General features: G+C 47.3%; 1 protein-coding gene across 1 annotated transcript; it reads left to right on the top strand.

Annotated features, from left to right (window-relative positions):
- The first annotated feature begins 380 nt into the window (after positions 1-380).
- Positions 381-27,108, top strand: ZC3H12D (zinc finger CCCH-type containing 12D). The gene is made up of 4 exons (XM_008052240.1): positions 381-455; positions 9,392-9,739; positions 19,846-19,985; positions 26,849-27,108. The coding sequence occupies exons 2-4, from the start codon at positions 9,435-9,437 to the stop codon at positions 27,085-27,087; spliced, it is 684 nt and encodes a 227-aa protein (XP_008050431.1). The 5' UTR covers positions 381-455; positions 9,392-9,434; the 3' UTR covers positions 27,088-27,108.

Here is a 27,108-nt window from a genome sequence, read left to right on the forward strand (position 1 = left end):
CTTAGATGCAGCTGGGATCAGCTGAGCTCCTTAACTGAGGCACGAGCAGGAACTCAGGACAGAAGTTCCTCTCTGTCCCTTCCTCTCCTGTCAGCCAGCCCAAGCTGCCGCCCTCACGGAGAGCTTGTTTTGCGTGTGGCTGTTGAACTTTGGTTCAGTGACTCATGCTGAGGTGCCAACTTCAATCCTCCTCCCTCATTTGATGGCTTTCTTCCTTTTTTTTTTTTAAACCCAAAGCAGAACTACCTTTGCAGCTAAACGTGACTGCAGCGTGCAGGAACAGAGCACTGGCATGAAGTGGCTCCAAGCCGCCGCGTGGCACAGACCAGTGGTGTTCCCCTGACTCTGGTGGCACCTGGAGGCCTGGCCTCTCTCTGGCAGGAGGACTTTTGTGTGGAGGCTGCAGGCAGCTGGGCCAGCGTCCATTGTGAGGACCAGAGGGACACACCCTGCTGGTGAGTGTGTGGCTCCCCCAGGTCACCAGTCAGTGTGGCCAAGGCCATGCAGACTTCAGCCCAGGAGGTGGGAGGTCAGAGACTGGGACGGGGGAAGGAGGGGGACAGGTTTAGAAAGCAGGCCTCGGGAATTGTCCTGAATAGTCTCACCCCCTTAAATTATTGTGAGTGCTAAGTAAAAAAAAGAAGGTAAACCTCTTTCCTTTAGGTGAAATTCTTGCTCATTTTAGCAAAAGTTTAATTTCCAGATGGAATTATGGGAGAGAGATTAAGCAAAGGAAGCTCTTACGGTTCAGTAAAACCCCCAGCTGTGACTTTTGAAGATATTTTGATGTTACTGTTAGGAAATCAGAAGGAGTAGATCTCTCAGGCATATTTTAGCCCTGCCTCCATGCTCATGAAAGCATCTTCTAGACAAGATATTGATTTGTGGGTGTCTGGTTTCCTGGCCAAATACAGACCAGGGACTCTTGGCAATGTCTCTTAGAGAGGATGGCTCTGTGGGCTTCAAGGAGGCCAAAGAGGAAATTGAACTGAGTTGTTTTTTTTTTTTTTTTAATGTTTTTAAGAGTCGAGTTCTCTATCTGTCACCCAGGCTGGAGTGCAGTGGTGCAATCATAGCTCACTGCAGCCTTGAACTCCTGGGCTAAAATGATCCTCCTGCCTTAGCCTTTCAAGTGGCTGGGACTACAGGCAGGCATCACCATGACTGGCTAATTTTTTTTTAAGTTTGTAGAGATAGGGCCTTACTATGTTGCTCAGGCTGGTCTCTAGCCCCCCGCCTCAAGAGATCCTCCTACCTTGACTTCCCAAAGTGCTGGAGTTACAGGCATGAACCTCCATGCTCGGCCTGGAAATGGAACTAAGTCTTAATGTGATTACAATAAAGACAACTTTGGCTAATTCATGGCAGCCATTAGAAACTTCAGCTGTGGCCCCCAAGATTATGAAATCCTCTCCAATGCTAGGGTGCCAATCCTGGACACATGAATAGGCTGGGATGTGTATTACAGAAGAGCTGCTCTGGAGTATAGATCAGGGCTTAAATTCTTGTGTGTACTTTCCTAAGTAACCCATAGCAGGGCAGAAGAGCAGGGGACAAGTTTGGGGAGAAAGCCAAAGGCCAGGCTAGTATACCCATGTGCATAGCAACATTGACTGGGCATGGTGGCTCCTGCCAGTAATCACAGCACTTTGGGAGGCTGAGATGGAAGGATTGCTTGGGGCCAGAATTTTGAGACCAGCCTGGGCAACACATCAAGATTCCATTTCTACTTATTTTTAAAAAAAAAAGAAAGAAAAAAATCATAGCAACATCCTTCATGGAGGCCCAGAGGCAGAAACAACCCAAGTGTCCATCAAGAAGTGAATGGATAAACCAGTTGTGGTCTATACATATAAAGGAATGCTATTCAGTCTTAAAAAGGAAGAAGATCCTAATGCATGTTGCAAACATGTTGAAGACACTATGCTAAGTCAAATAAGACGGTGACAAAAGGACTAACACTGAGTCATTCTCTCATAGGAGGTACCTAGAGTCACCAAACTCATAGAGACAGAATAGAATGGTGGGTGCTGGGGGGCAGGGGAAGGGGAAACGGGGAGTTGATTGATGAGCATATTTCAGTTTTGCAGGGTGAAGAGAGTTCTGGAGATGAATGGTGGTGATGGTTACACCACAGTGTGAATGTACTTAATGCTACTAAACAGTGCCTTAAAATGGTTAGAATGAAAGATCTATGCTATGTATATTTTACCACAGTTTTTAAAAATAAAAAAGAAAGTTATAAATTCCCTTAAAAAAAAAAAAAAAAGCTGGACCAAAAGGACAAGTCCTGTGAGCTGAAGTCTTTGCTTCTCTGAGACTTCCTCAAAAATCTCACTGACAACTCCGCTGAGGGCTTCTAGATTTGAGCTGAACCGGAAACTCTCTGCTTGGACTGTCGAGAGCTGGGAGCAGGACTACTTCCTCCTCATCGTGCTGCTCAAGCTTTGGAGGCCATAATTTGCGGATTTCTGTGGAGCTGGCAGAGATGACCTGGGAATGGATGTGGGGGGTGGGGCAAGGTGCTGAATGTGCTCATCTGGGGGCTGGTGCGTGGATGGTGACAGGTGGTACTGGGTAGCACCTGGGCAGCCCTGGCTAGTGCCCTCTGACCTGGGTGGTGGTGGGAATCGCCACCAGTGGGAGTCTGGTCTCTCTCATTTACTAGCTATGGAACCCTGGGTTTATCACCCAAGCCCCTCTTTTCCTCGGCTTCCTCACCTGCAACACGAATAGAGGTGGTGTTTTCCACCTCCCAGGGATGTAGGGATTCCCACAGATAATAGACAAGGCCGTGCAATTGCTTCTCTGTCCCTCTCCTTTTCTTCTCTTTAGGTTTCTCTTTCATCCTTTATCCTTTTCCTCAGGGGCTCTTCCAGTCACAGGTGACGGACCTTTGGCCTAGGAGTTCTCACAGGATTGGCTGGTTCTAAAACAAGGTAATCTGATCTGATTCCCGTTGCTCACCTGTGAAGTTCCACTTCCCTCCCTCCCCTGCCTTCCCTTCCTGCTATTTTGTCTCCAGCTTTGGTACCACCTGAACACACCTCCCTGGTCCTGGCTGCCAGCTGCAGGAAAGCATGGCCGTGCTGACCAGGAAGCTGAGGAAAAGAGAGGCTTGGGTGACATTCCCAGGGTTCCACAGCTAGTAAATGGGAGAGACCAGACCCCCAATGGTGGTGATTCCCACCATCACCCAGGCCAGAGGGCACTTTGAAGATGTCCTCAGCGTGGCTATTTATCTGCACTGTTCATGACTTCCAGTCAAGACTGAGGAAGAAAAACTGAAATGAAGTTGTTCATGTTTTCAAGTCTTAAAAATAGAAAGGAAAATGCAGCAGTTGGTGGTGTCGCAGCTCAAAGACCATCACATCCGAAGGGCAGGGCTGTGACCCAAGGGCCCAGGGACACCTGAGAACTGCAACCCCCTCCCCCACCTCAGTTTCTGCCTTATTTAGGTTTTTAAAAGGAAACAAAATTGATTTTAAAGTCTCACGGGGTCTGGGGGAAGCCTCTGAAGCAGGTGACTTTTCAGTTAATTTCATGTAAAAACAGCTCTCCTGTCCCGCGCATTATACCCTTTTGAAAATCTCCTCAGAAAAGGAGCTATGGGCAACTATGTTGCAGCTTGGGCAACATAGTGAGACCCCTGTCTCTACAAAAACATAAACAGAATTAGCTGAGCGTGGTGGTACCTGCTACTTAGGCTAGTTACTCTGAAGGCTGAAGCAGGAGGATTGCCTGAGCCCAGGAGTTCCAGGCTGTGGTGAGCTATGGCTGTGTCACTGCACTCCAGCGTAGGCGACAGAGTGAGACCCCAATTCAAAAGAAAAGAAAAAAACAGGAGATGTGGACTGGGACTCCAGTACTCTGAGGAGAGAAGCTGTCCCCTGGACATGGACCAGGGCCTCATATGGCCGCTCTGCCTGGCCCACCCCGGGTGAAAGACCCGCCTTTCCATTTTGGAAGCATTCATGTTTCTGTCACACGAGAATGCAGTTACCAAATAAAGGCCGTCCCTCCTCACAGCTATGCGTTTGTGACTAAAGAGAAGTCACCTGACCCAGTCATCTTCTGGTTTCTCCACTTCTGCAGTAACAGCCTGCTACCTCCATCCTGAACGCAACGAAAGCGACAAATCATTTTCAGCACCTCCTGACTGTCAGTCTCTGCCATTTACTAGCTCCACAGCTTTTGCTCAGTTCTGAGCATTCTGAGCCCCAGTTTCCCCCTCTGTGAAAAGTGAATGCTTGTATCTACCCTGTCTTCCCACCAGGGCTAACAGGGCATTCATGGAAGTGTCTCTATATGAAAGCGATACGGAGTTGAACCTCATGAAGATGAACTTTTATGTTCCTGTCACTTGTTACTGTCTCTCTTCCCTTCTCTCTCTCTCTCTCTCTCTCTCTCTCTCTCTCTCTCTCTCTCTCGGGTCCCTACCCTCTTTTCTTTCTCTCACCCCTCCTCCCTCTTCCCTTCTCCCTCTTTCTTCCAAACTCACATAAGTGCTATAGCACAAGCATAGCGGGGGCGGCGGTGGCGTGTAGACAGGCTGCCAGCATTGGGAAGGTTTCACGGAGGATGTGACTGTAGGGTTCGCCTGGGGACAGGTGTTCTGGGTGAGGGGAGAGCCTGCAGAGGGCTTTAGGGGTCAGTGAGCACCCCTAGTGTGAGACTGGTCTGCCAGATTGGGTGAGTGTCCTCTTCCTCCTTGGAATTTGGACCAATACTGGTCCCCAGCCTGAGGGGACAACCGTTCTGAAAGAGAGGGACTAGTCACCAGTCAGAGAAGAGGTGAGACCAGACTAAAGGCAGGTAGCCAAGAGCCTGGAGGGTGGATTAGGCCCAATTGTGATGATGCCACAGAGTGTGACACAGACCTTCTCCTATTTGACAACCCAAGGAAAAAACACTTGAGGAGGGAAGATAACTCCAGCTGTGGATATTTATTTTTTAAAAATCTATCAGGACACAGTGGTGCACACCTGTGGTACCAGCTACTTAGGAGGCTGAGGCAGGAGCATTGCTTGAGCTTAGGAGTTCAAGTCCAGCCTGGGCAGCATAGTGAGACCCCCCCCAATACTTTAAAAAATAAGCAAAAACCTATTATACTCTTCAGATATACTAGGCACCATACCAGGTGCTGGTCATTCTGGGGCAATAGGTAAGAATATCTGAGTAGTTCAGTTTCTTGAGAAATAGATAAATGACAATTCATTGTGTCTTAACAGAAGTGTGAGCAAAGTACTGTGGTGCATGAGATGGCCAAGCTGCTCATTCTGTCCATAAGGTCAGAGGTGATTGCTCTAAGGGATATTTGAGTTGAATCTTGAAGATGGCCAAGCCAAAAAGAGCATTCCAGGTACAGAGGAAAGCACATGCAGAAAGAAGCACAGTGCTGAGAGCATTCTGGAAGCAGGGGGAAATTCAGCATGGCTCTAGAGAAAGGACCAGGTGAGCCAGGGGTGGGTGGGGAGGTGGACGGCATCAGGGCTGCATTGTAAGAAGTTTGGCAGCCTGCCCAGACATCTGATGTCTTTCTTTCAGTCACAGGGGGCCAGAGGATATGGCTAAGAAGAGGTGACACAGTCAGACTTGTTTTGGAAATGTAGTTCTGGCTACAAGCCAGCTATAAGTCAGATGGGCTTGAGGAGGAGATGGGCCTTAGGAGATGGCTGCAGTCCTTAGGCACAGGATGGAGATGGCAAGACTGGGCCTGGGTGGGGCAGGGGGCAGTAGGAGACGGCTTGAGAGGACCAGACTGAGGGGCAAAAGACCCTGGGCTTTCTGTGCTGGGAAAATGGTGGCACATCTATAGGCCACCAACATGGGGCAAGCTATGTGGAAACATGTGTTGGAACAGCTCCCAGTTTAAGAAGAAACTTTTTGGGTTTTGGTCAGACACAGTGGCTCACACCTGTAATCTCATCACTTTGGGAGGCTGAGGTGGGAGGATTGCTTGAACCCAGGAGTTTGAGACCAGCCTGGGCAACATAGCAAAGCCTCATCGCTACAAAAAAAAAAAACAAAGAAAACCTTTTTGGTTTCAGAAATCCTTTATACTCTTAAAAAGTGTTAAGGACACAAAGAGTTTTTGTTTATGTAGATTATATCTATGAGGGGATAAGTACTTTATTAGGAACTAAAACTAAGAACTTAAAAAATTAATTTATTTTAAATTAATAATAAACCAGTAACATGGACATAAATGACATATCCTCATGAAAAATAGCTTCATTTTCCAAAACAAAAAAATGAGTAAGAAGATCAGCACTGATTTACATTTTTGCAAATTTCTTTAGTGTCTGGGTTAATAGGAGGTCCGCTGGATTCTCATGTCTGCTTCTGCATTCAGACTGTTGCAATATCACATGACATGTAGTCTCTGGAGTATTCCATTGTACACTCATGAAAGGAGGAGAGTAAATAAGCAAATTACATCTTAGAGTTATTATGAGAATAATTTTTAATCTTGAAAACTCCCTGAAAAAGTCTTGGAGTCCCCCAAGGTTCCCTAGACCACACTTTGAGAACCACTGAAGCAAACAGTTCAACAAATGTCTATTGAGCAACAGCGTTCTGAGTTCCCATAGCCCTTTATCTAAATAGCACGTGTAGCATGTATCTTACGGATTTATAACTGTGCCTGGTGCTCCACAGGAGGCCTGAGCCAGACATGCAGCAGTGGGCTCATCGAAACACTGGGGGAGGGCTTGGGCAGAACCCCAATACTGAAGGAGTGAACACAAAGGAGAGAGCTGGACAGACTTAGGAGGAGAATCAGGCCAAGTTACACAACCTGAGGGAGCAGAGAAGGGGCAGCCCATCATTCACTGATTTAAAATAACAAGTCAGGGAGTGGTCCCCAGTGTCAAACCCGGCAGAGTTTTTGCACAAGGTGAGGACTGTGGAGCTGCTGTTGGATTTGGCAGCCGAAGGGGGGGACTGGTGACCTTGGGGGCAGTCTTGGTGCTTCGGCGGTGGTGCCCGCTGTCAGTGGGCCAAGGTGGAGTGGGGGGTGAGCAGGTGGGGGCTGCGGCAGAGGCCTCTCTGTCCAGGAGGCTGGCTGTGAAATGTCCTTCACCTGCCAGACCCCGTCATTGTTAGATCCGCTCTGGCTCCCGCGGTGTGGGGAGAGGCCCACAGAGAGGCCAAGCCAACGCAGGAACGTAGCCCAGAGATGTGAGTGACACAGAGGAGCAGACAGGAACAGGAGCTGAGGTGAAGATCCTGCAGTGCTGGGATGGGAATGGGCAGGGAAGGCAGATGGGCAAGAGTGTTCACTGAGCAAGTGGAAGACGAACTTCTGTCGTTGGGCATCTGGTTAGACACTGGCGAACTCCACTCATTCTTTCATTCATTTGTTTATCCATCAATACATATACATATAGGTACTGTCCTAAATGCTGAGGATACATTAACCAGTGGAACAGGTAAACCAGCATGAAGAGATTTCCCAAATGAGTTATTTTATTTACTTATTTATGAGTTGAAGTCTCACTCTGTCGCCCAGGCTGGAGTGGAGTCGCACAATTATGACCACCGCAGCCTCCACCTGCTGGGCTCAGACGATCTTTCCACCTCAGCCTTCCAAGTAGCTGGAACTACAGGCATGTGCCACCATGCCCGGCTAAATTTTTTGATCTATTGTAGAGACGAGGTCTTGCCAAGTTGCCGAGGCTGGTCTTGAACCCCTGGGCTCAGGCAATCCTCTCACCTTGGTCTCCCAAAGTGCTGGGATTGCAGGCATGAGCCACTATGCCTGGCTCCAAAATACATTTTTAATCAGAAAAGCAAGTTGCTGAGCAATATAGTATACCATTTATGTAAACATAAATCAACTCCAAAACAATGCTTGTGTGTACCTATTAGACACGCAGGTAAATGTGTGGAGAGAGTGCCGGATGAATGCAAGCAGATAGCTAGCTGGAGAGGCAAGTGAGATTTGGGGTTATGCATGGAGATACATTCTATCTTTTTATTCTTTATACTTCTGCACTGTTGGAATTTTCACATAAATATGTTTTATGATTATTTTTGTATTTATAATGTTTTTTGAAAGCTGTGGGTCTTTGTAGAAAAGACTGTCCAGAGTGTTCTCTTGGATTAGTCTTCTTCCCTTTGTAAACATCTGTCAGACCCTTCCCAGGCTGCCCCACAAGTGTAGACCAGGCTGTAGTGCCTGGGTGCGAAAGATCAAATTCGGGTCAGGACCTTCTATTGTAGAAGTTCAGTGTGCTCTGAAGTAAACCCTAGGGAAGGCTGTGCAGTGCACAGAGCTGAATTTGGGTGGGAGCATTGCCTTTCTGGGAGTAGAGTTTACCAGGGGTCATTTAACCCTGTGTGGGCCGAGTTGTTCGTCTGCTGAACTGCCATAACCAAGCATGACAGCCCTGGGTATATGTTCAACACCGGAAATTGATTATCTCACAGTCCTGGTGGCTAGAAGTCTGAGTTCATGGTGTCTGCAGGGTTGGTTTCTCGTTTCTCCCTGCATCTTCACATGGCAGTCCGTGTGTGTGTGTGTGTGTGTGTCTGTGCCCAAATGTTCTTTTTTTTGAGTCTGAGTCTCACTGTGTTGCCCAACAAGTCAGGGAGTGCTCCGGGGCTCCTGCGGGGTCCCGGATACCACCCAATGGGACCTGGGGACAGCCCCAGAAGAGAACTTTGAAGGTCCAGTCAGTTCCCATAGTAATTGAGGCTGGAGTGGCACAATCACAGCTCACTGCAGTCTTGACCACCTGGGCTCAGATAATCCTTCTGCCTCAGCCTCCCAAGTAGCTGGGACTTACAGGCATGCACCACCACTCCTGGCTAATTTTTTGCTTTTACTGTAGAGACAAGGTCTCACTATGTTGCCCAGGCTGGTCTCAAACTCCTGGGCTCAAGCAATCCTCCTGTCTCAGCCTCCCAAAGTACTGGGATTACAGGCATAGGCTGCTGTACCCAGCCCAAATTTCCTCTTCTTATGAGGACACCAGTCATATTGAATTAGGGACTTTCTTTTGAAAGTCCTAATTCCAAACAGTCACACTCTGAGCTACTGGGGGTGAAGATTTCAACATGGGAATTGGGGGAAGACATCATTCAGCCGACAACAGAGCCTCAGCAACATGTCCTGCCTGTGCCGGGTGCCCCCTCATCCTGGCGTGTGGCTGTGGGCGCCGTGTGGGGTGAAGGGCTGAGAGGCACTAGTAAAAGCAGTGTGATTGCATCTCCCTAACCACATGAGCAGCTGAAAATCCCCCAGGGGACCAGGTTTGATATAACTTCCTGATAGATAAGGCCGGAGGGAGGGAGGGCGAGTATGAGTTTTGCCCTCTACCACCATGCCCGGCAGCCTCACCCCAGGCTGCCTAGGAAACCCCTGATGGATGCCCTTTCTCTTTAGCTCATGCCTGCGGGGCTCTGCCAGGAGGAGGCTGGGGCTGAGCATGGAGCGCCCCAAAAGGATGGAGTTCTTCCAGAAGCTGGGCTACAGCCAGGAGGATGTGCTCAGGGTGCTGGCCAAGCTGGGGGATGGCGCCCTGGTGAACGACGTGCTGCAGGAGCTCATCCGGACGGGCAGTCGCCCCGAGGCCCCACAGGCCCAGGCTGCACCCCGGCTCGTGGCTCGGGGCTCCTGTGGGGTCCCAGACACTACCCAGCGGAGCCTGGGGACAGCCTTGGAAGAGGACTTCGAAGGCCCAGTCAGCTCCCTGCGACCTGTAGTGATCGACGGCAGCAATGTGGCAATGAGGTAGTGTACCTTCACTCGGTGGCGGGGAGTGGGGCCCTGAGGACTGTCCCTCTTCCTTGCAGTGTAGTCCAAAGAGCTTTGGGACCAATGAATTGGGCTTTGAATCCCTGGATTCTTAGTAGCTGTGCAGCCTTAAGCGAATCACTTAACCTCTCTGAACCTCCCTTTCTCCACCTATCCTGCTGGCATAAACTCCCTAGATGGTAGCTGTGAGAATCACAGCTGCACAAAATGCTCAGGACAGTGCCTGACCCAGAGTACGTGTTCAACAAGTGTAGCTATTATTATCTTAACCCAGAGGAACAGCCGTGTTCCGGGAAAGGCAGTGGTAAGGGGGGGAGGAGCCAGGGTCAGGTGTTGACTGATGGGGCTTCTTGTCTGGAGTCTGTCCCCAGCCAACTGCATGACTCTGGGAAAGCCATAGTACTCATTTCCTCTTCTGTGAAAGAGGCTGATATCTCTTCTCTCAAGGCTATGAGTCAGGTGGGGAGATGAACTTGAACCATGGAGGAAGCTCTCTTCTGGCCTTGTGGGGCTTTTGGTAGGTCTGAGAGCTGTGTTTATGGCCCTTGAGCTAAAAATCTGACAGTCTAATATTTTTGTTTGTTTTTAGTTTTTAAAAACATATTTAAATAAGCAAAAAAGAAAATAAATTATATATCCAAAATAGGAAGTTAGAAAAGGAACAAAGCAAGCCTTAAAAAAAATAGATGGAAAGAAAGAACACACAAAAAAGTGAAAATAACTGGATTAGAAAACTAAATCCTTCCAGGCATGGTGGCTCACACTGTAATCCCAGTACTTTGGAAGGCTAAGGTGGGAGGATCACTTGAGCCCAGGAGCTCCAGACCAGGCTAGGCAACACGGCAAGACCTCAACTCTACCAAAAATTAGCCGGGCATGGTGGTGTGCACCTGTAGTCTGTCTGAATGTTTGTGTATGGGCACCTTCATGTATTGGGAGGATGCCAGCCTCATGCCCTGAGTTGCCATCCCGCTGATCTTGGCTGAGCCCCACTGTAATGGAATTAGAATGACTGCAGCCTCCTCACACTCCCTGCTGGGCTAGGAGGGGCATTGCCCTATTAAGTGGATAATTCAACAACTTGGCTTAGTGACAGCTGGGCAAAGGGCAGAGCCATAGGAAATTGTTCACTCACAGCTTAAATACGTGCGCTTCCCTTCTCAAAAGCCAAGTGACTCCCACCTGCAGGTCCAGAGAGGTGATTCTCTGCTCACTGGATGAGTCAATAGAGCATCCCTGGGGATTGGGGCTCTCTTTGGATTTGGCTTTGTGGGACAGAAATTGGGAATGGTGCGACCCAAGACGGCCCAGCCTCGGGGGCTGTCCCTACATGCCCCTCATGATGTGTACTGAGAATGTTTGTTCAGTCTTGTAACCATCCACATCTCCGACTTTGGCTATATCAACAGGCAATTGGACCCTTTCTTCCCTCTGAGATCTAAGGTTTGATCCATAGGGTCACTATCATAATCTCACCCTGTCCCCCTGTAGGAACCATACAGATGAGCCTATGATGACCTGCTCAATTTAAGGTCTCTGGGGGGGATAAAGGAATTTTTAAGAATCCAGGAGGTTCCGAGGGTCCTGGAATGTCTGGAACGGGTTGTGAGAGGGGGTCCTGGCCTCTGTATGATCTGCACAAGGCACTTCTCTCTCTGGGCATCAATAGAAAGAGAGTTTGAAAGCAGGATGATATTGCTTAAATGAGAGATCTTTCCAGCCCTAAGATTATATGAGTTCTGTGATTCCAAATCAAAACAGCAGAATGACTGTCAGGTAAAAAGACTACCTCAGGTGCTATGGGACAATGTCAGCATTCTCTCTTTGGGGACTGGGCATGTTTTAGGAATTGTTATCATAGAGTGGTGCTGGAGGGTTTTGTTTTTATGGGTGTCTCCACTGCCGCTTGGAATTATTGTTATTTTGAGACATGGTTTTGCTCTGTCACTCAGGCTAGAGTGCAGTGGCACAATCATAGCTCACTGAAGCCTTGAACTCCTGCACTCAAGTGATCCTCCTATCTCATTTTCCCAAGTAGCTGGGACTACAGGCATGTGCCACTACACTTGGCTAATTAGAAATTTTTTTTAGTAGAGATGGGGTCTTGCTGTGTTGCCCAGACTAGGAATTCAAGCTTAAACCACATTCTCTATTAGCACGTGACCATGATGTGTCCTGAGTAAATCCACCTCCCACAATTGTAATCAGTTTAACCCCTTCACGCTTAGTCCGTGTCTGTGTGGTTACAAATGGAAACCCTCACTCAGACTTCTTAAGAATGTGTCAGAGCATAAATGCTTTTGCATACTGGCTGTCTACAAAACATTCCAGTTAACCAGAATACATGTGCCTATGTGCTTTGTCTGTGTGTGTACATATATGTGTGCACACACAGCCATCCCCACCCTGTCACTCAATCCCAATAGTTAGGAAAAAGACAAATTCAGGCTGAACATGGTAGCTCATGCCTGTAATCTCAGCACTTTGGGAGGAGGAGGTGAGAAAAGTGGCTGAGCCCAGGGGTTCAAGACCAGAATGGGCAAATTGGCAAGGCCTCATCTCTATAATAAATAAATTAACCAGGTATGGTGGCATGTGCCTGTAGTCCCAACTACTTGGAAGGCTGAGGCAGAAGGATCACCTAAGCCCAGTAGGTTGAGGCTGTGGTGGCTGGTTGTGCCACTGTACTCCAGCCTGGGTGTCAGTGAGAGTGAGACTCCAACTCAAATTTTAAAAAAAAGGAGAGAGACAATTATCACCTGATCTTGGACTTAATTTGTTCCTTTCAGAGGCAAATTCTGGAAGAGAGTGAGGCATGAGGTTCTATCCTGTCCCCATTCCCATCTCCTTCTCCTTCGACAATGATGTCTACTATGTCCTCTAATGGTAGTTTCCACAGGACCCATGTCCCTCAGGGTCTGCCGGGTCCTTCGTCGTGAAAGACAGATTCAAGAGGACACTTACCTTTTGCTTGATGAATGGCTGAAATCCAAAGTGGTGTCTCATTATCTATTGACCTCAAAATTCAGTTAACTTCAGAAACGTGGTTTCTGGAAACACTCACTGAAGTTTTATAGTATTGCAGACATTGTCATTCTCTGTCTTTGAAGGTGATCATGGTTCACACACTGTCTGGCTCTGGAGTGGTTGGAAGGACCTCAAAGATTGAGTGGAACACATGTCCTTTCTACTGCGGGGGGCCATGGCCATAGACCCTGTAAAGGGTTGCTGAAAAATCGCTGGCATGGGGCAAGATTGATAATGGGGGAAAAGTATACGTATTTTAATTATTGTGTATAGACGGGGCCTTCAGAATGAAGACGCAACTTCTCAATGAGTTCCAGAAGCTTAAATACTATCTCGGAGGTGACACAAAGAATGGGGGCTTGTGCTCTGGTAAAATAAGTGAGGGGAGGGGAAGGAAGACAATTCTATTGAGTGGCAACAAGTGATTGGGAGGATGAAGGGATGGGGGAAACAGAATGACCTGCAAGCAGTTCTCCTTGGAAGCCAAATGAACCTGAGAAGCAAGCATTCTTTAGTAGAATGGTTCTTCTTCTTCATGTGATGGATACTTTTAACAGGAAGAGGAAGCAGCTTGGGAGAGACCTTGAGGCAAAATGCCACATTTTGGGGTGAATTTCCCTGTACCTCTTCAATACCCTGAGCTGATGAGAAGTGTGTCTTCTGCTACCACGGTGACTCTTCCCTCCAGTGTCTCTGTTTCTGGCTGTGGCTCTGTCCCTGGGAACCTGGGGTGGACTTCTGAAAGTTTTAGGACAGAGTGTATTTTTGTCTTTTCCAGCTTCTAGAGGTTTCTAGAGACTGCATTCCTTGGCTCATGCCCCCTCCCTTCTATCTTCAAAACCAGCAATGGCCTGAAATGATATACACAATATGGCATGTATGTGTACCTATGTGTGTTTCTCTGAGGGGAAGATTCATAGCTTTCAATATTTACTTAAAGGGTCTGTGATGCCCAAAATGTTAGGAACACTGATGTAGAATAAGAAATTACAGCTGAGTGTGGTGGCTCGCATCTGTAATCCTAATGCTTTAGGAGGCTGAGGTGGGAGGACTGTTTGAACCCAGGAGTTTGAGAGAAGCCTAGGCAACATAACCAGATCTCATCTCTATAAAAAATAAAAAAAAATTAGCCAGGTGTGATGGCGCATGCCTGTAGTCCTAGCTACTTGGGAGGCTGAGGTGGAAGGATTGCCTGAGCACAGGAGGTTGAGACTGTGGTATACTGTGATTGTGCCACTGCACTTCAGCCTGTGCAACAGCGTGAGACCTTGCCTCAAAAACTAACTAACTAACTAAATAAATAAATAAAAGAAATGACGTAATGTCATGCTTTATGGCCAGGGATTTCTTTCTTCTCTGCCTTTTAGAGGTACTAAGCCACTTAGCACAGAGAAAGTGAGAGCAGGCCATCCGTCATTGAATCTGACCCTCTCCGTTGCACAGGAAGGGATTTGAAATGAATGGTTGAAACCTGAAGTGGTGCCTCATTATCTATTGACCTCAAAATTCAGTTAATCTCAGAAACATTGTTTCTGGAAACTCTCTCACTGAGGTTTCATAGTATTGCAGACATTGCTATTCTGTCTTTGAAGGTGATCAAGGTCACCACTGTTTAGAGTTAGACCCTAACCTTCACTGGTGTGCTCTCTGGCCACTGTAGGCAAAAGTTTCCATGGGCTTCTCTCCCCAGTGTTTCAGAATGTTTAATCCAAGGCCGTTGAGCCTGGGAGGCCTGGGTGGTGTTCTCTGGAAGTCAACAGAGACTCTTCTAAGCAGGACTTGTAAGTGGCAGGTGAATGACATGAAAACTCTGAGTGGCAATGTGGGTGCTGTGCAAGACAGGGACCTGGGAAACAGGCCTGGGGCTGCCCCCTAGTTTTGCTGAGCCACTTGTTGGACCCCATATGGGCCGAGGGCCTGAAGATCTGAGTCCTGACCTCTACCCCAGGGTGTCCAGTACAACTCCCTGCAACGAGGGAGAGTTCTGTACCTGCACTGTCGCCACAGCAGCACTTGCCACATGTGGAATGTGGTTAGTGCTGAATTCTACATTTTATTTAATTTATTTATTATTATTATTATTTTTTTGAGTTGGAGTCTCACTCTGTCGCCCAGGTTGGAGTGCAGTGGCACACTCATGGCCACCCCAGCGTTGATGCTGGGTTCCGGTGATCCTTCCACCTCAGCCTTCCAAGTAGCTGGAACTACAGGCATGTGCTACAACGCCTGGCTAATTTTTTTTTTTTTTTTTGATTTATTGTAGAGATGGGGTCTCACCAAGTTGCCCGGGCTGGTCTCAAACCTGAGGGTTCAGGCAATCCACTCGCCTTGGTCTCCCAAAGTGCTGGGATTACAGGCTCAGTCACTGAGCCCGGCCTTATTTTATTTTATTTTTTAACTAATTTGAATTTAAATGTGAATAGTCAGATGTGGTGAGTGGCTACAGATTAGACTGGACTTTCACTTTGCCCTCCCTCCCTTCCTTCCTTCCTTCCTTCCTTGATACAAAGTCCAAAGTCTGGCTATGTTGCCCGGGCTGGTCTTGAATTCCTGGTCTCAAGCAATCCTCCTGCCTCAGCCTCCCAAGGTGTTGGGATGACAGATGTGAGCCATTGTACCTGGCCATTTCCTTCCTCTCTCCCTCCCTTCCTTCCTTTTCTATCTCTCTCTCACCTGCCCCCCCTTCCTCTCTCTCCCTCTATCCTCCCTTTCTCTCTTTCCACAGGGTCCCACTCTGTTCCCCAGGCTGGAGTGCAGTAGCACAATCATAGCTCACTGCAGCCTCGAACTCCTGGGCTTAAGCAATCCTCTCACCTCAGCTTCCCTAGCAGCTGGGATTACAGATGTACACAACCATGGCTGGCTGATGTTTTTAAAAAACTGTTTTTTGGGGTCTCACTGTGTTGCCCAGGCTGACGCTTTTGCTTTTCAGCCTACCAGCTGTGTGGCCTCCAGTGAGTCACCTGAGTTTTTTAACCTTACACAGTTAAGAAGTTGGACAAAATCATCTTAAATGGCTTTTTCATCTCTAACATGGGTAGACTGAAGGTAGTTATTTTATATATGCTTAAAAGAAATAAATACATTCTTCTTATAAAGGAATTTCTCTTCTTCTTCAGAGGTTCAGAGAGAGTAAGTAACTCGTTCGAGGTCACAGAGCACTAAGTGCCAGCTCTGGATCCAGTGCTCCTTCTGAGGCCTTGTGTTACCCCTGGCAGTTCCTTCGGTTCCTCCCATCCAGCCTTGGAAAGGGCCGCAAGGTAGGGGACCCTGACCCCTTAGGCATATGTCTGCAGCCAGAGCCTACCACCTGTGCTGACCAGGGTCCTCCCAAGCGGGAGAGGCCCGGGACTTGCCGTCTGCAGGCAGGACATGTGACGCCCCTGCCCCTTCACAGGGTCCCTCTGCAGGGCTGGCCCCCAGGACCTACTCCTACTGTCAGCGCTGGGGCCCCTCAGGGTGTCATGTGTGTTTTGAATGGTAGTTCTGATCAAGTAGCAACCTAGAGGCCAATTTCGAAGTCCAGTCCCCAGACCTTCAAGGTAGGGTGTGTGTGTGTTTATGAGAGAGAGAGAGAATTATTAGCTTGGGTCACTCAGCTGAATACCTTTTTTTTTTTTGAGTCACTCTGCCATCCACACTGGAGTGCAGTGGCATGATCACGGCTCACCAAGCCTCTACCTCCTGGGTGCAGGTGATCTTTGCACCTTAGTCTCCTAAGTAGCTGGGACTACAGGCATGCAGCTATTTTTTTTTTTTTGGTAGAGATGGGGTCTTTCTCCATTGCCCAAGCTGGTCTCAAACTCCTCGGCTCAAGCGATCCTCCCACCTCAGCCTCCCAAAGTACTGGGATTACAGGGATGATCCACCATGCCCAACCTGTCCAGCAACTTTTAAAAAAGAAGACAGCATCACATGAAGCGAATTATCACAGAAACAGAAAACTGAATACTGCGTGTTCTCTCGCATAACTGGGAGCTTAGTGCTGGACACATATGGGCACAAGGATTTAACAACAGACATTGGGGACTGCTAAAGTGGGGAGGGAGGGAGGAGGGGTAAGGGTGAAAACCACTCATGGGGTAGTGTGCTCACCACTCCGGGCGTGGGCTCATCAGAAATCCAAACCTAAGGCCAGGTGTGGTGGCTCATGCCTGTAATCCCAGCACTTTGGGAAGCCAAGGCAGGAGGACTGCTTGAGCCCAGGAATTGGAGACCAGCCTGGGCAACATAACAAGACTTCGTCTCTCCTAAATATATATTTTAAAAAGCCCAAAGCTCACCATCACGCAATAGTCCTATGTGACAAGCTCACATAGGCACCCCTTCAATCTAAAATAAAATAAAATAAAATAAAATAATATTTACTTTGATATTAGAATATAAAATTAAAAGATGAGGAAAAACTAGAAAAGGCAGTTTTCACCAAAAGTGTGTTAAAAGCTGCATCACGGTGTCTGGGAGGAACACGGGTTCTCACCAGCCACCCACTGCAGCATTTCCCTGCAGGGCGGGCAGACTCACGAGTGCTTGCCGGTTTTACATTCTCTAGGCAAATCTCAAAAAGGCGGGATTGGAAATATGGGATGGGGGAAACCACCTGATAATTTCACATCCTCTTACTGCCCCAGAGGAGTTTTCTCTTGAATGTGTCCTCATTTTGAAGTGTACAGGACTTTTTGTTTGGGTTGTTGTTGACATTTATTTAAAATTTTAATTTTGGGCCGGGCTCGGTGGCTCAGCCTGTAATCCCACGCCTTTGGGAGGCTGAGGTGAGTGGATTGCCTGAGCCCGCGGGTTCGAGACCTGCCTGGGCAGGCGAGACCTCATCTCTACAATAAGTCAAAAAATTAGCTGGGCGTGGTAGCGCGCGTCTGTAATGACGGCTACTTGGAAGGCTGAGGCGGAAGGATCGCCGGAGCCCGGCAGGTCGAGGTTGCGGTGGCCAGGAGCCGCCACTGCACTCCAGTCTGGGCGACAGAGTGAGACTCCAAATCAAAAAAATAAATTAATTAATTAAATAAAATAAAATAAAATTTAAATTTTGTAGAGGTGGTGTCTCACTATGTTGCCCAGGCTGGTCTTGAACTCCTGGCCTCAAGCAATCCTCCTGCCTTGGCCTCCCAAAGTGCTGGGATTACAGGCATCAGCCACTGCACTCAACCTTGTTTTACATTTTTAAACTCCTAGTACACTCAGCAGACTTCAGCTATCCTGGAGTAAGAATGTTCCAGGGAAGAGAGAGTTTGGGCTTGAAATCATGCCTCTTTTCATCCTGTTTCTCTCAGTGTGCTATGAGTAGGCAGGAAAGTGACCGGTGGGGGTTTACTACTGGGGTAGGGGTCAGGCCTGCTTCTGAGCCCCTGAATCTGCTGTGTCTGATTTTAGCCTTGTCTTCTACCTGTCTGCACCCATTTCTCCTCGTGTAAGATGGAGACACCCAAAGCAGCCCCTGCTCACCCTCTTTCCCCCATGGCTTGAGCTGGGGAGAGATCTCCTGGTGAGAAGGGTCAGTGTGTAAACAGAGTGGAGGCTCATGCCTGTAATCTTAGTGCTTTGGGAGACCGAAGTGGGAAGACAGTTTGAGACCAGGAGTCTGAAGTTACAATGAGCTATGATTGTTCCACTGCTCTCCAGCCTGGGTGACAGACCAAGATCCTATCTCTTAAAACAAATAAAATAAATATGGGCATGGGTGACAGAGTGAGACTCCAACTCAAAAAATAAAGAAAAAGAAAATAAAGAAACTGAGTTGAGGCCGGGCACGGTGGCTCATGCCTGTAATCCATAATCCCAGCTCTTTGGGAGGTTGAGGTGAGGAGATTGCCTGAGCCTGTGGGTTCAAGAAGAGCCTGGGCAACTTGACAAGATCTCATGTCTAGACCAAGAGGGAAGGAATAGTTGGTGCAAAGGCCCTGTGGTGCAAGGAGGCAGGTGCATACTGGTATGAAGGGCTGAAGGATGCCCAATGGGTAGGGTAGAAGCAGTGAGGAAAGAGGGCTCTCATTTGAGGCTGGGCTCTGTTCCATTCGTGAACAAGTCCAGTTGATTTTGTCTTCTCAATATCTCCTGTCTATCTACTTGTCTCTCTCTAGCAAAACCCCATGGACCCTGTTGACTAAGTCTATGGGGGTGTCTTTAGGTGTCACCCATCTGTCCCTCGAGCAGTGTTTGGCTGCCTCCTTCCCACGGCTTTTATGATGCAGCACTCGCTGGTTTTTTTTTAAATCTTCCAGAAAACCACGATTGATCTCCTTCTGTCTTCTGTGTAAAATTGCCCTCTCCCCCCTGTAACCAGCTATTTCATCCCAGAGTTCCTGCAGGCCCAGCCCTAGGCCACTCACTTTCTCTCCAGGTAACTAGATTGTTCTGTCTACGCTTTGGCTTCAGTCATTGCTGAGACAGAGATGACCTTCAGCTTCTGTCACTCAGTCCTGTCCTCTGAACCCTAGCTGCTTACCCGACACTTCCTTGGAATGGAAATGTTAGGCAAACAGCTCAATAGGTATCCAAAACCAAACTGGTGATCCTTCCCTCTAAACCTAACTCCTTTCCAGAATGCCCTGCATCAGCGACTAGACCACCCTCCCCTTATACAAACCAGAATCTTTTTTTGTTTTGTTTTGTTTTTTAAGTCAGAGTCTCACTCTGTCACCCAGGCTGGAGTGCAGTGGCATAATCATAGCTCACTGCAGCTTGATCTTCTGGGCCCAAGCAATTCTCCTGCCTTGGCCTCCCAAGTAGCTGGGACTACAGGCGCATGGCATTATGCCCAGTTATTTTTTAAAATTTATTTTTGAGATAGGGTCTCTAAAAAATTTTTTTTCTCATGCTGATCTTGAACTCTTGGGCACAAGCAATTCTCCTGCCTCAGCCTCCTGATTTGCTGAGATTACAGACGAGAGTCACTGTGCCCAGCTCAGAACTGTCTTTAAAATGTAGATATATCTGGTCCTGTCTTGACTGTGTTACTGTGATCTAGGATAGTCCCTGGGGAAATCATTCTTAGGAATGCTTTCTGAGTCTCTACACATTTCTCTGTTTTCCCATTGTAGCCATGGAAATAAAGAAATCTTCTCTTGCCGGGGAATCCAGCTGGCTGTGGACTGGTTCAGGGACAGAGGACACACCTACATCAAGGTTTTTGTCCCATCCTGGAGGAGAGAACCACCAAGATCTGATACTCCGATCAGAGGTACACTGGGGCAGATGGATGCTCAAGAAGTGCTATGCACTTTGCCTTGATAGTACTCCTTACAACACTAGCCAATTATCTACTTAGTTTTCAATTTGATGATATCTGTCTTTTTTACGGCACTGTGCACTCCATGAGGGAACTGATGATGAATGTTCACTGCAATGGTCCTAGCACCTAGCTTAATACCTGGCATATAGACCGGGTGCTATGGCTCACGCCTATAATCCCAGCACTTTGGTAGGCCAAGGTAAGAGGATTGCCTGAACCCACAGGTTTGAGACCAACCCGAGCAACTTCACTAGACCTCATCCCTACAATAAATCAAAACAAAATTAGCCAGGCATGGTGGCACGTGCCTATAGTTCCAGCTACTTGGAAGGTTGAGGTGGAAGCATCACCTGAGACCAGCAGGTTGAGGCTGCAACAGCCATGAGTGTGCCACTGCACTCCAGCCTAGGCAACAGAGTGAGACTCCACCTCAAAACAAAAATAAAAGCAAAAACAAAAAAACCTTGCATATAGTAGGTGTCCAATAAATAGTTGAGTAGATGAATGAATAAATTACTCTAGCTTTTAGTATGAATGATGAACAAGAATAATTGTGTCTGACAAATTTTAACACCTAAAGGAAGATTGGATCTTTATTCTAGTATATGGGATTTGAATGAGACATTTATTTAATTAGGTCATATTTATTTATTGAATACCTAGTCCAATCTTTTCATTTAAAAAAAAAGGATTGCCTGAGCCCCTGGGTTATCAATTAGGGCAATTTAGTGAGACCTCGTCTCTACAATAAATAAATAAAAATTAGTTTGGTGTGGTGGCATATATCTGTAGTTCCAGCTATTTGAAAGACTGAGGAGGAAGGGTTGCCTGAGCCCTGCAGGTGGAGGCTGTAATAGTCATGAACATGCCACTGCACTCTAGACTGGGTGACAGAGTGAGGGGGAAAAAAAAAAAAAGAAGGACAGAGATCCAGGGAATTTTTAATTTTTTTTTTTTAATTCTTAAATTAGCTGGGAACATTTTAAGCTACAACTATTAGAACCCTCTCATTTAAATAAACAGGTTTCTGTTTGACTTTCTTATACAGATTGAGTATCCTTTATCCAAAATGCTTGGAACCAGAAGTGCTTTGGATTTAGGTTATTTCAAATTCTGGAATGTTTGCATTATACTTTCTGACTGAGCATCCTTAATCCAAATATCCAAAGTCTGAACTACTCCCATGAAGTGTCATGTTATGCTCAAAAAGTCTTGAATTTTGAAGCTTTTTGGATTAAGTATGTTTCACCTATAAGAAGAGGTCAGATGCTAAGTTTTTGCTGGGATTATCTTGGTGATTCTGAGAGGTTTCCTTGACTTCTTCCAGCCTTTTAAAGGTTTTGTTTTTGCTTTTAATTCTAACATGGGTTACCAATTACTTCTTCTTTTCTCTCTGTTACTACATGCTATTCTTTTTTTTTTGAGTTGGGTTCTTACTCTGTTGCCCAGGCTGGAGTGCAGTGGCATGATTACAGTTTACTGCAGCCTTGACCTCCTGGGCTCAGGTGATCCTTCTGCCTCAGCCTCCTGAGTAACTGGGACTACAGGTGCACACCACCATGCTTGAATTATTTTTTGAGTATTATTAATGTTTTTGTAGAGATGTTGCCTAGGCTGGTCTTGAACTCCTAGACTCAGCAATTCTCCCACTTCAACCTCCCAAAGTGCTGGGATTATAGGCATGAGCCACCTTGCCTGGTCAACATGCTATTCTTGTTTCATGGATATGGCACTTTCTTGAACATTTCTATACTAAACTGGACTTTTAAAAAAATTCTCTTAATTTCTACACATTTTACCTATTTTTTGGACTCAATTCTCTTTGTTCATCTTGGTCTCTGTCTCTTTCTGATAGATTTTCCTCTCAAAAGTATGGTGATCATTTTCAGTTTTTATTGTAAACGAAGAACTAGATTGGTTAAATATACAGTCAGGCATCACTTAGCGATGGGGATACAGTCTGAGAAATGCATCATTGGGTGATCTTGTCATGGTGCAAGCATCATAGAGTGTACTGACACCAACCAACCCCCTGTACACCTAGGCTATGTGGTATAGCCTGTTGTCCCTAGGCTACATACCTGGACAGCATGTTACTATCCTGGATACTATAGACAACTGTAACACAATGGTAAGTATTTGTGTATCTAAACATACCTAAATATAGAAAATATACAGTAAAAATACAGTACAAAAGAGAAAAAATGACACACCTGTAGAGTGCTTACCATTAATGGAGCTTGCAGGAGTAGACGTTGCTCTGGTGAGTCAGGGAGCGAGCGGTAAGTGAATGTGAAGGCCCAGGATACTGTCTACTACTGGAGTCTTTATAAACACTGTACACAGGCCACAATGAATTTATTTAAAAAATTTATTTCTTCAATAACAAATTAACCTTAGCTTACTGCAACTTTTTTACTTTATAAGCTTTTACATCAAAAAAAATTTTTTTTTGAGTTGGAATCTCACTCTGTTGCCCAGGCTGGAGTGCAGTGGCATGCTCACGGCCACTGCAGCCTTGACCTCCCAGGCTCGTGTGAGCTTCTGGCCTAAGCCTCCTGAGATGCTGGGACTCCATGCAGAACATAGCAGGAGGCTGGAGTGGAGGTGGGAGCCATTTCCCTGCAAAGCTCCAGACTCCAGTGGAGGCAGTGGAGACAGAGTGGAAGCCAGGCAGAGGCAGGATGACAACTTGCGGGTGAGCCAATCAGGCCAGCTGCTTCCAAGAGCATGGACTTCACTTATTTCCTATCCCAGTCTCCATGAAGAAAGCCACCACACCTGGCTAACTTTTTATTTTTATATTTGCAGAGACAAGGTCTTGCTATGTTGCCCAGGATGGTCTTGAACTCCTGACCTCAAGCAATGCTCCTGCCTTGGCCTCCCAAAATGCTGGGATTACAGGCATGAGCCATGGCACCCATTATCTATTATAACCTATGGGGAGGGGGACCGGCCTGCCATACATTCCTATGCCAAAATGATGATGGTTTTATTCTGGGAGGTCAACAGTCACAGTGGGAGGCTTCCTCCTTCCTGATGGTTGTATCTTCACTTTTTTATTTTTGAGTTGGAGTCTCACTCTGTCTCCCAGCCGGAGTGCCGTGGCCGCTCCCGGCCACTGCAGCCTCGACCTGCTGGGCTCCAGCGATCCTTCCGCCTCAGCCTTCCAAGTAGCTGGAACTACAGGCGCACGCTACCATGCCCAGCTAATTTTTTGATTTATTGTAGAGATGAGGTCTCGCAAAGTTGCCCAGGCGGGTCTCGAACCCACGGGCTCAGGCAATCCACTCATCTCAGCCTCCCAAAGCATGGGATTACAGACTGAGCCACCGAGCCCGGCACTTTCTTTATGGCGACTGGGATAGGAAATAAGTGAGGTCCATGCTCTTGGAGGCAGCTGGCCTGAGTGGCTCACCTGCAAGTTATCATCCTGCCTCTGCCTGGCTTCCACTCTGTCTCCACTGCCTCTACTGGAGTCTGAGGCTTTGCAGGGAAATGGCTCCCACCTCTACTCCAGCCCCCTGCTATGTTCTGGGCTGAGTTCTATCCACGCTGCAGGATCAATATGATCCTCTTTGCTCCTGCCTTCCTAAAATATGTCAGAATCCTGGGTCTGTGGCTGTCTCCCACCCCACTTTTAATGTGATCCCCTTTTGTGCTTCTTTATTGTCATTAAAACGGGACTATGAGAAGGATGAGGGATAAATACTTGCGTTCAGTACTCCACCATGACCAGTTACCCCAAATAACTCTCTATGGTCTGAACATGCAGCACTTTTCAACAGTTGTGTAATATTTAGATACAAGATTGGCAAAGAGTAAGGAAATTGTTTTGAGGTAGGGAAGGAATTTTTAAACAAGCCACAAGTGCAATTCTATAGGGGAAAGATGAATAAATTTGACTACATTAAAATAAGGGCTTCTAGCTGGGTGTGATGGCTCATGCCTGTCATCCCAGCACTTTGGGAAGCCAAAGTGGGAGGATTGCTTGAGCCCAGAAGTTTGAGATCAGCCTGGGTAGCATAGCAAGTCCTTGTGTCTACAAAAAATAGCCAGGAGTGGTGGTGCATGCCTGTAGTCTGAGCTACTACTTGGGAGGCTGAAGCAGAAGGACTGCTTGAACCTAGGAGGCTGAGGCTGCAGCTATTATAGAGATCTTGCACTCCAACCTGGGCAACAGAGTGAGACCCTGACTCAAAAAAACAGAAAGAAAAAAGAAAAGTACCATTCATTATTGGACATCACAAAAAAAAAAAAAAAAAAAGAAAAAGAAAAGGAAAGCCTCAGTCTGTGGGGGTCTGTCTTTCAGATACTACTGATGAAGGATAACTTTCTAGATCTAGAAAGAATGTCTCCAAGTCAATGAGACAAAGATGATGAACCAACAGAAAGATGAGCCAAAGTATGAATAAACCATTCATTGAAGAGAAAGCATCAATGGCCAATAAACATATGAAAAAAGGCTCAATCTCATTAGTAACCAGAGAAATGCAAAATAAAACCACAATAAGAGGCCACTTTGTACTCACCAGATTGGCAAAAATTCAAAAGCCTGAACATGCCAAGTGTTGGCAAGGTAGTCTCATATGCTGTGTTGGGTATGTGACATGTCATCACTATGCTGGAAAACAATTTGGCATTATCTTGTGAGGTCCCTTTCCCTACAAATCAGCAGTGTCCACTCTTAGAGATATTCTATAGGCCTTTGGACCTACATGCAAAACTAGCAGTAATGAACACATTGACATAACCAGACCTCACACACTCAAGGATAAATGAGGATAAAGTCCAATGTGCAGTAACCACATTGAAAATGACTCTCATACATATGTGTTTTTTTTAAAGCAAGAGAATGATAAACACAAAGTTCTAAAACTGCAAGGGGCAGAGGGGACTTCCAAATATGGGCCACCTGCCATTTCTCAAAGAGGATGATGCATATGTTGGCATTTAGAAATTGTTCTTTGCCGGGCTCGGTGGCTCAGCCTGTAATCCCGCGCCTTTGGGAGGCTGAGGTGAGTGGATTGCCTGAGCCTGCGGGTTCGAGACCCGCCTGGGCAGCGAGACCTCATCTCTACAATAAATCAAAAAATCAGCCGGGCGTGGTAGCGCATGCCTGTAATTCCAGCTACTTGGAAGGCTGAGGCGGAAGGATCGCTGGAGCCCCAGCAGGTCGAGGCTGCGGTGGCCGGAAGCGGCCACTGCACTCCAGTCTGGGTGACAGAGTGAAACTCCAACTCAAAAAAAAAAAAGAAATTGTTCTTTGTGGATGGGTGCGGTGGCTCATGCCTATAATCCAGCACTTTGGGAGACCGAGGTGAGAAGATTGCCTGAGCCCATGGGTTCGAGACCAGCCTGGACAACTTGGCGAGCCCTCATCTCTACAATAAAGAAAAAAATTTGCTGGGTGTGGTGACACATGCCTGTAGTTCCAGTTACTTGGAATGCTGAGGTGGAAGGATCGCCTGAGCACAGCGGGTCAAGGCTGCAGTGGACGTGAGCATGCCACTGCACTCCAGCCTGGGTGACAGTGAGACTCCAACTCAAAAAAAAAAAAATTCTTTGTACTATAGATGCATTATGAACTTTTTTTAAAAAACAAGGTCTTGCTCTGTCACAGCTCACTGCAGCCCTGGTCTTCTGGGTTCAACTGATCCTCCCACGTCTGCCTCCTGAGTAGCTGGGACTACAGGCACACGTCCCTGTGCCTGGCTAATTTTCACATTTTTTGTAGAGATGAGGTTTCACTATGTTGCACAGATTGGTCTCAACTTCCTGGGCTCAAGCTATCCTCCAACCTTGGTCTTCCAACACTCTGGGATAACGGGTATGAACCACAGTGCCTATGCACCTTTTAAAAGCCTGGAAACCATGTCATATAGGAAAGGACTTAAACTTGAGGAAGGGAACAATTTACAGAGAGTATGCTAATGCTCTTCTAAGTTCTGAGTAACTATTATGTATTGTAAGGATTTTTTTCTTTTTCACACATCTCCAAAGACAAAACTAAGATCAAGCAGTAGACCTTCCCGGGATGTGGATTTTAGTCCCTGATAAGACCTTGTACAGTTTGTACCACCTGAGACATGTTTCCATCCTTACAAGTGTTTGCAAGAACTCTCACTCACCTGAGCTTATTCAGTCTACTCACAGACACTCAGACAGGTATAGGAGGTGTTAGCAACCTACTTTTATAGATGTAAAGCCTGACATGAAAACAGGAACTGGAGCTCAGTCCAGAATCCAGGCTGTAGATTCTTAATCCCAGACTGTTTCTGTTGTATCCTTGAGTCCCTCAGATCTGTCAGTCATAGGACGCTTCACCCCAAAGGTGTCCCAAGCAGATTTCTGTATAGTGGGGGAAGACAGACCATGGCTACCAACTGGGGGCCCAGGCAGGAGCCTTCCAGGTGGACACAAGGCTCCTCCTCATTGCTAGGGCATTACCAGGGTTTCACTTAAGATAGGAATGTCCTTTTCCAGAAGGCCTTTGTGTCTGTGGTCGGGGCACTGTGACATGGAGCCCTCAAAAGGGTAGGAGCTGTGGCAGAAACCTTCCTTCTGTAGCGACTCTCCCCTGTTGGTGCCCTCCTCTGGACTCCTGCCATGAGGCCAACTGACCTCTTGACCTCTGGCTGCGGGCAAATTCAGTGACATTAAGTGCGTCCCCCCCTCCCCAGCTCCTCCCACCCCTCATCTGCCAGGCTGGGAGCGGGGCGTGGGGAGGCGGGACGGACTCAGGAAGGGGGACCCCAGGCCGCGCTCTTGGAGTGTGGGGCCCTGACACGTGGTCTCTGTCCGGATCCCAGAGCAGCACGTGCTAGAAGACCTGGAGAGGCAGGAAGTGCTGGTGTACACGCCGTCGCGCAAGGTGCACGGCAAGCGGCTGGTCTGCTACGACGACCGCTACATCGTGAAGGTGGCCTACGAGCAGGACGGCGTCATCGTCTCCAACGACAACTACCGGGACCTGCAGAGCGAGAATCCGGAGTGGAAGTGGTTTATCGAGCAGAGGCTGCTCATGTTCTCCTTCGTCAACGACCGGTAGGGGGCGGGCGAGGGTCCAGAC

This window comes from Carlito syrichta, unplaced genomic scaffold (assembly GCF_000164805.1).
Source record: "Carlito syrichta isolate Samal-C Ts95f unplaced genomic scaffold, Tarsius_syrichta-2.0.1 Scaffold268496, whole genome shotgun sequence".
Classification (NCBI taxonomy): Eukaryota; Metazoa; Chordata; class Mammalia; order Primates; family Tarsiidae; genus Carlito; species Carlito syrichta.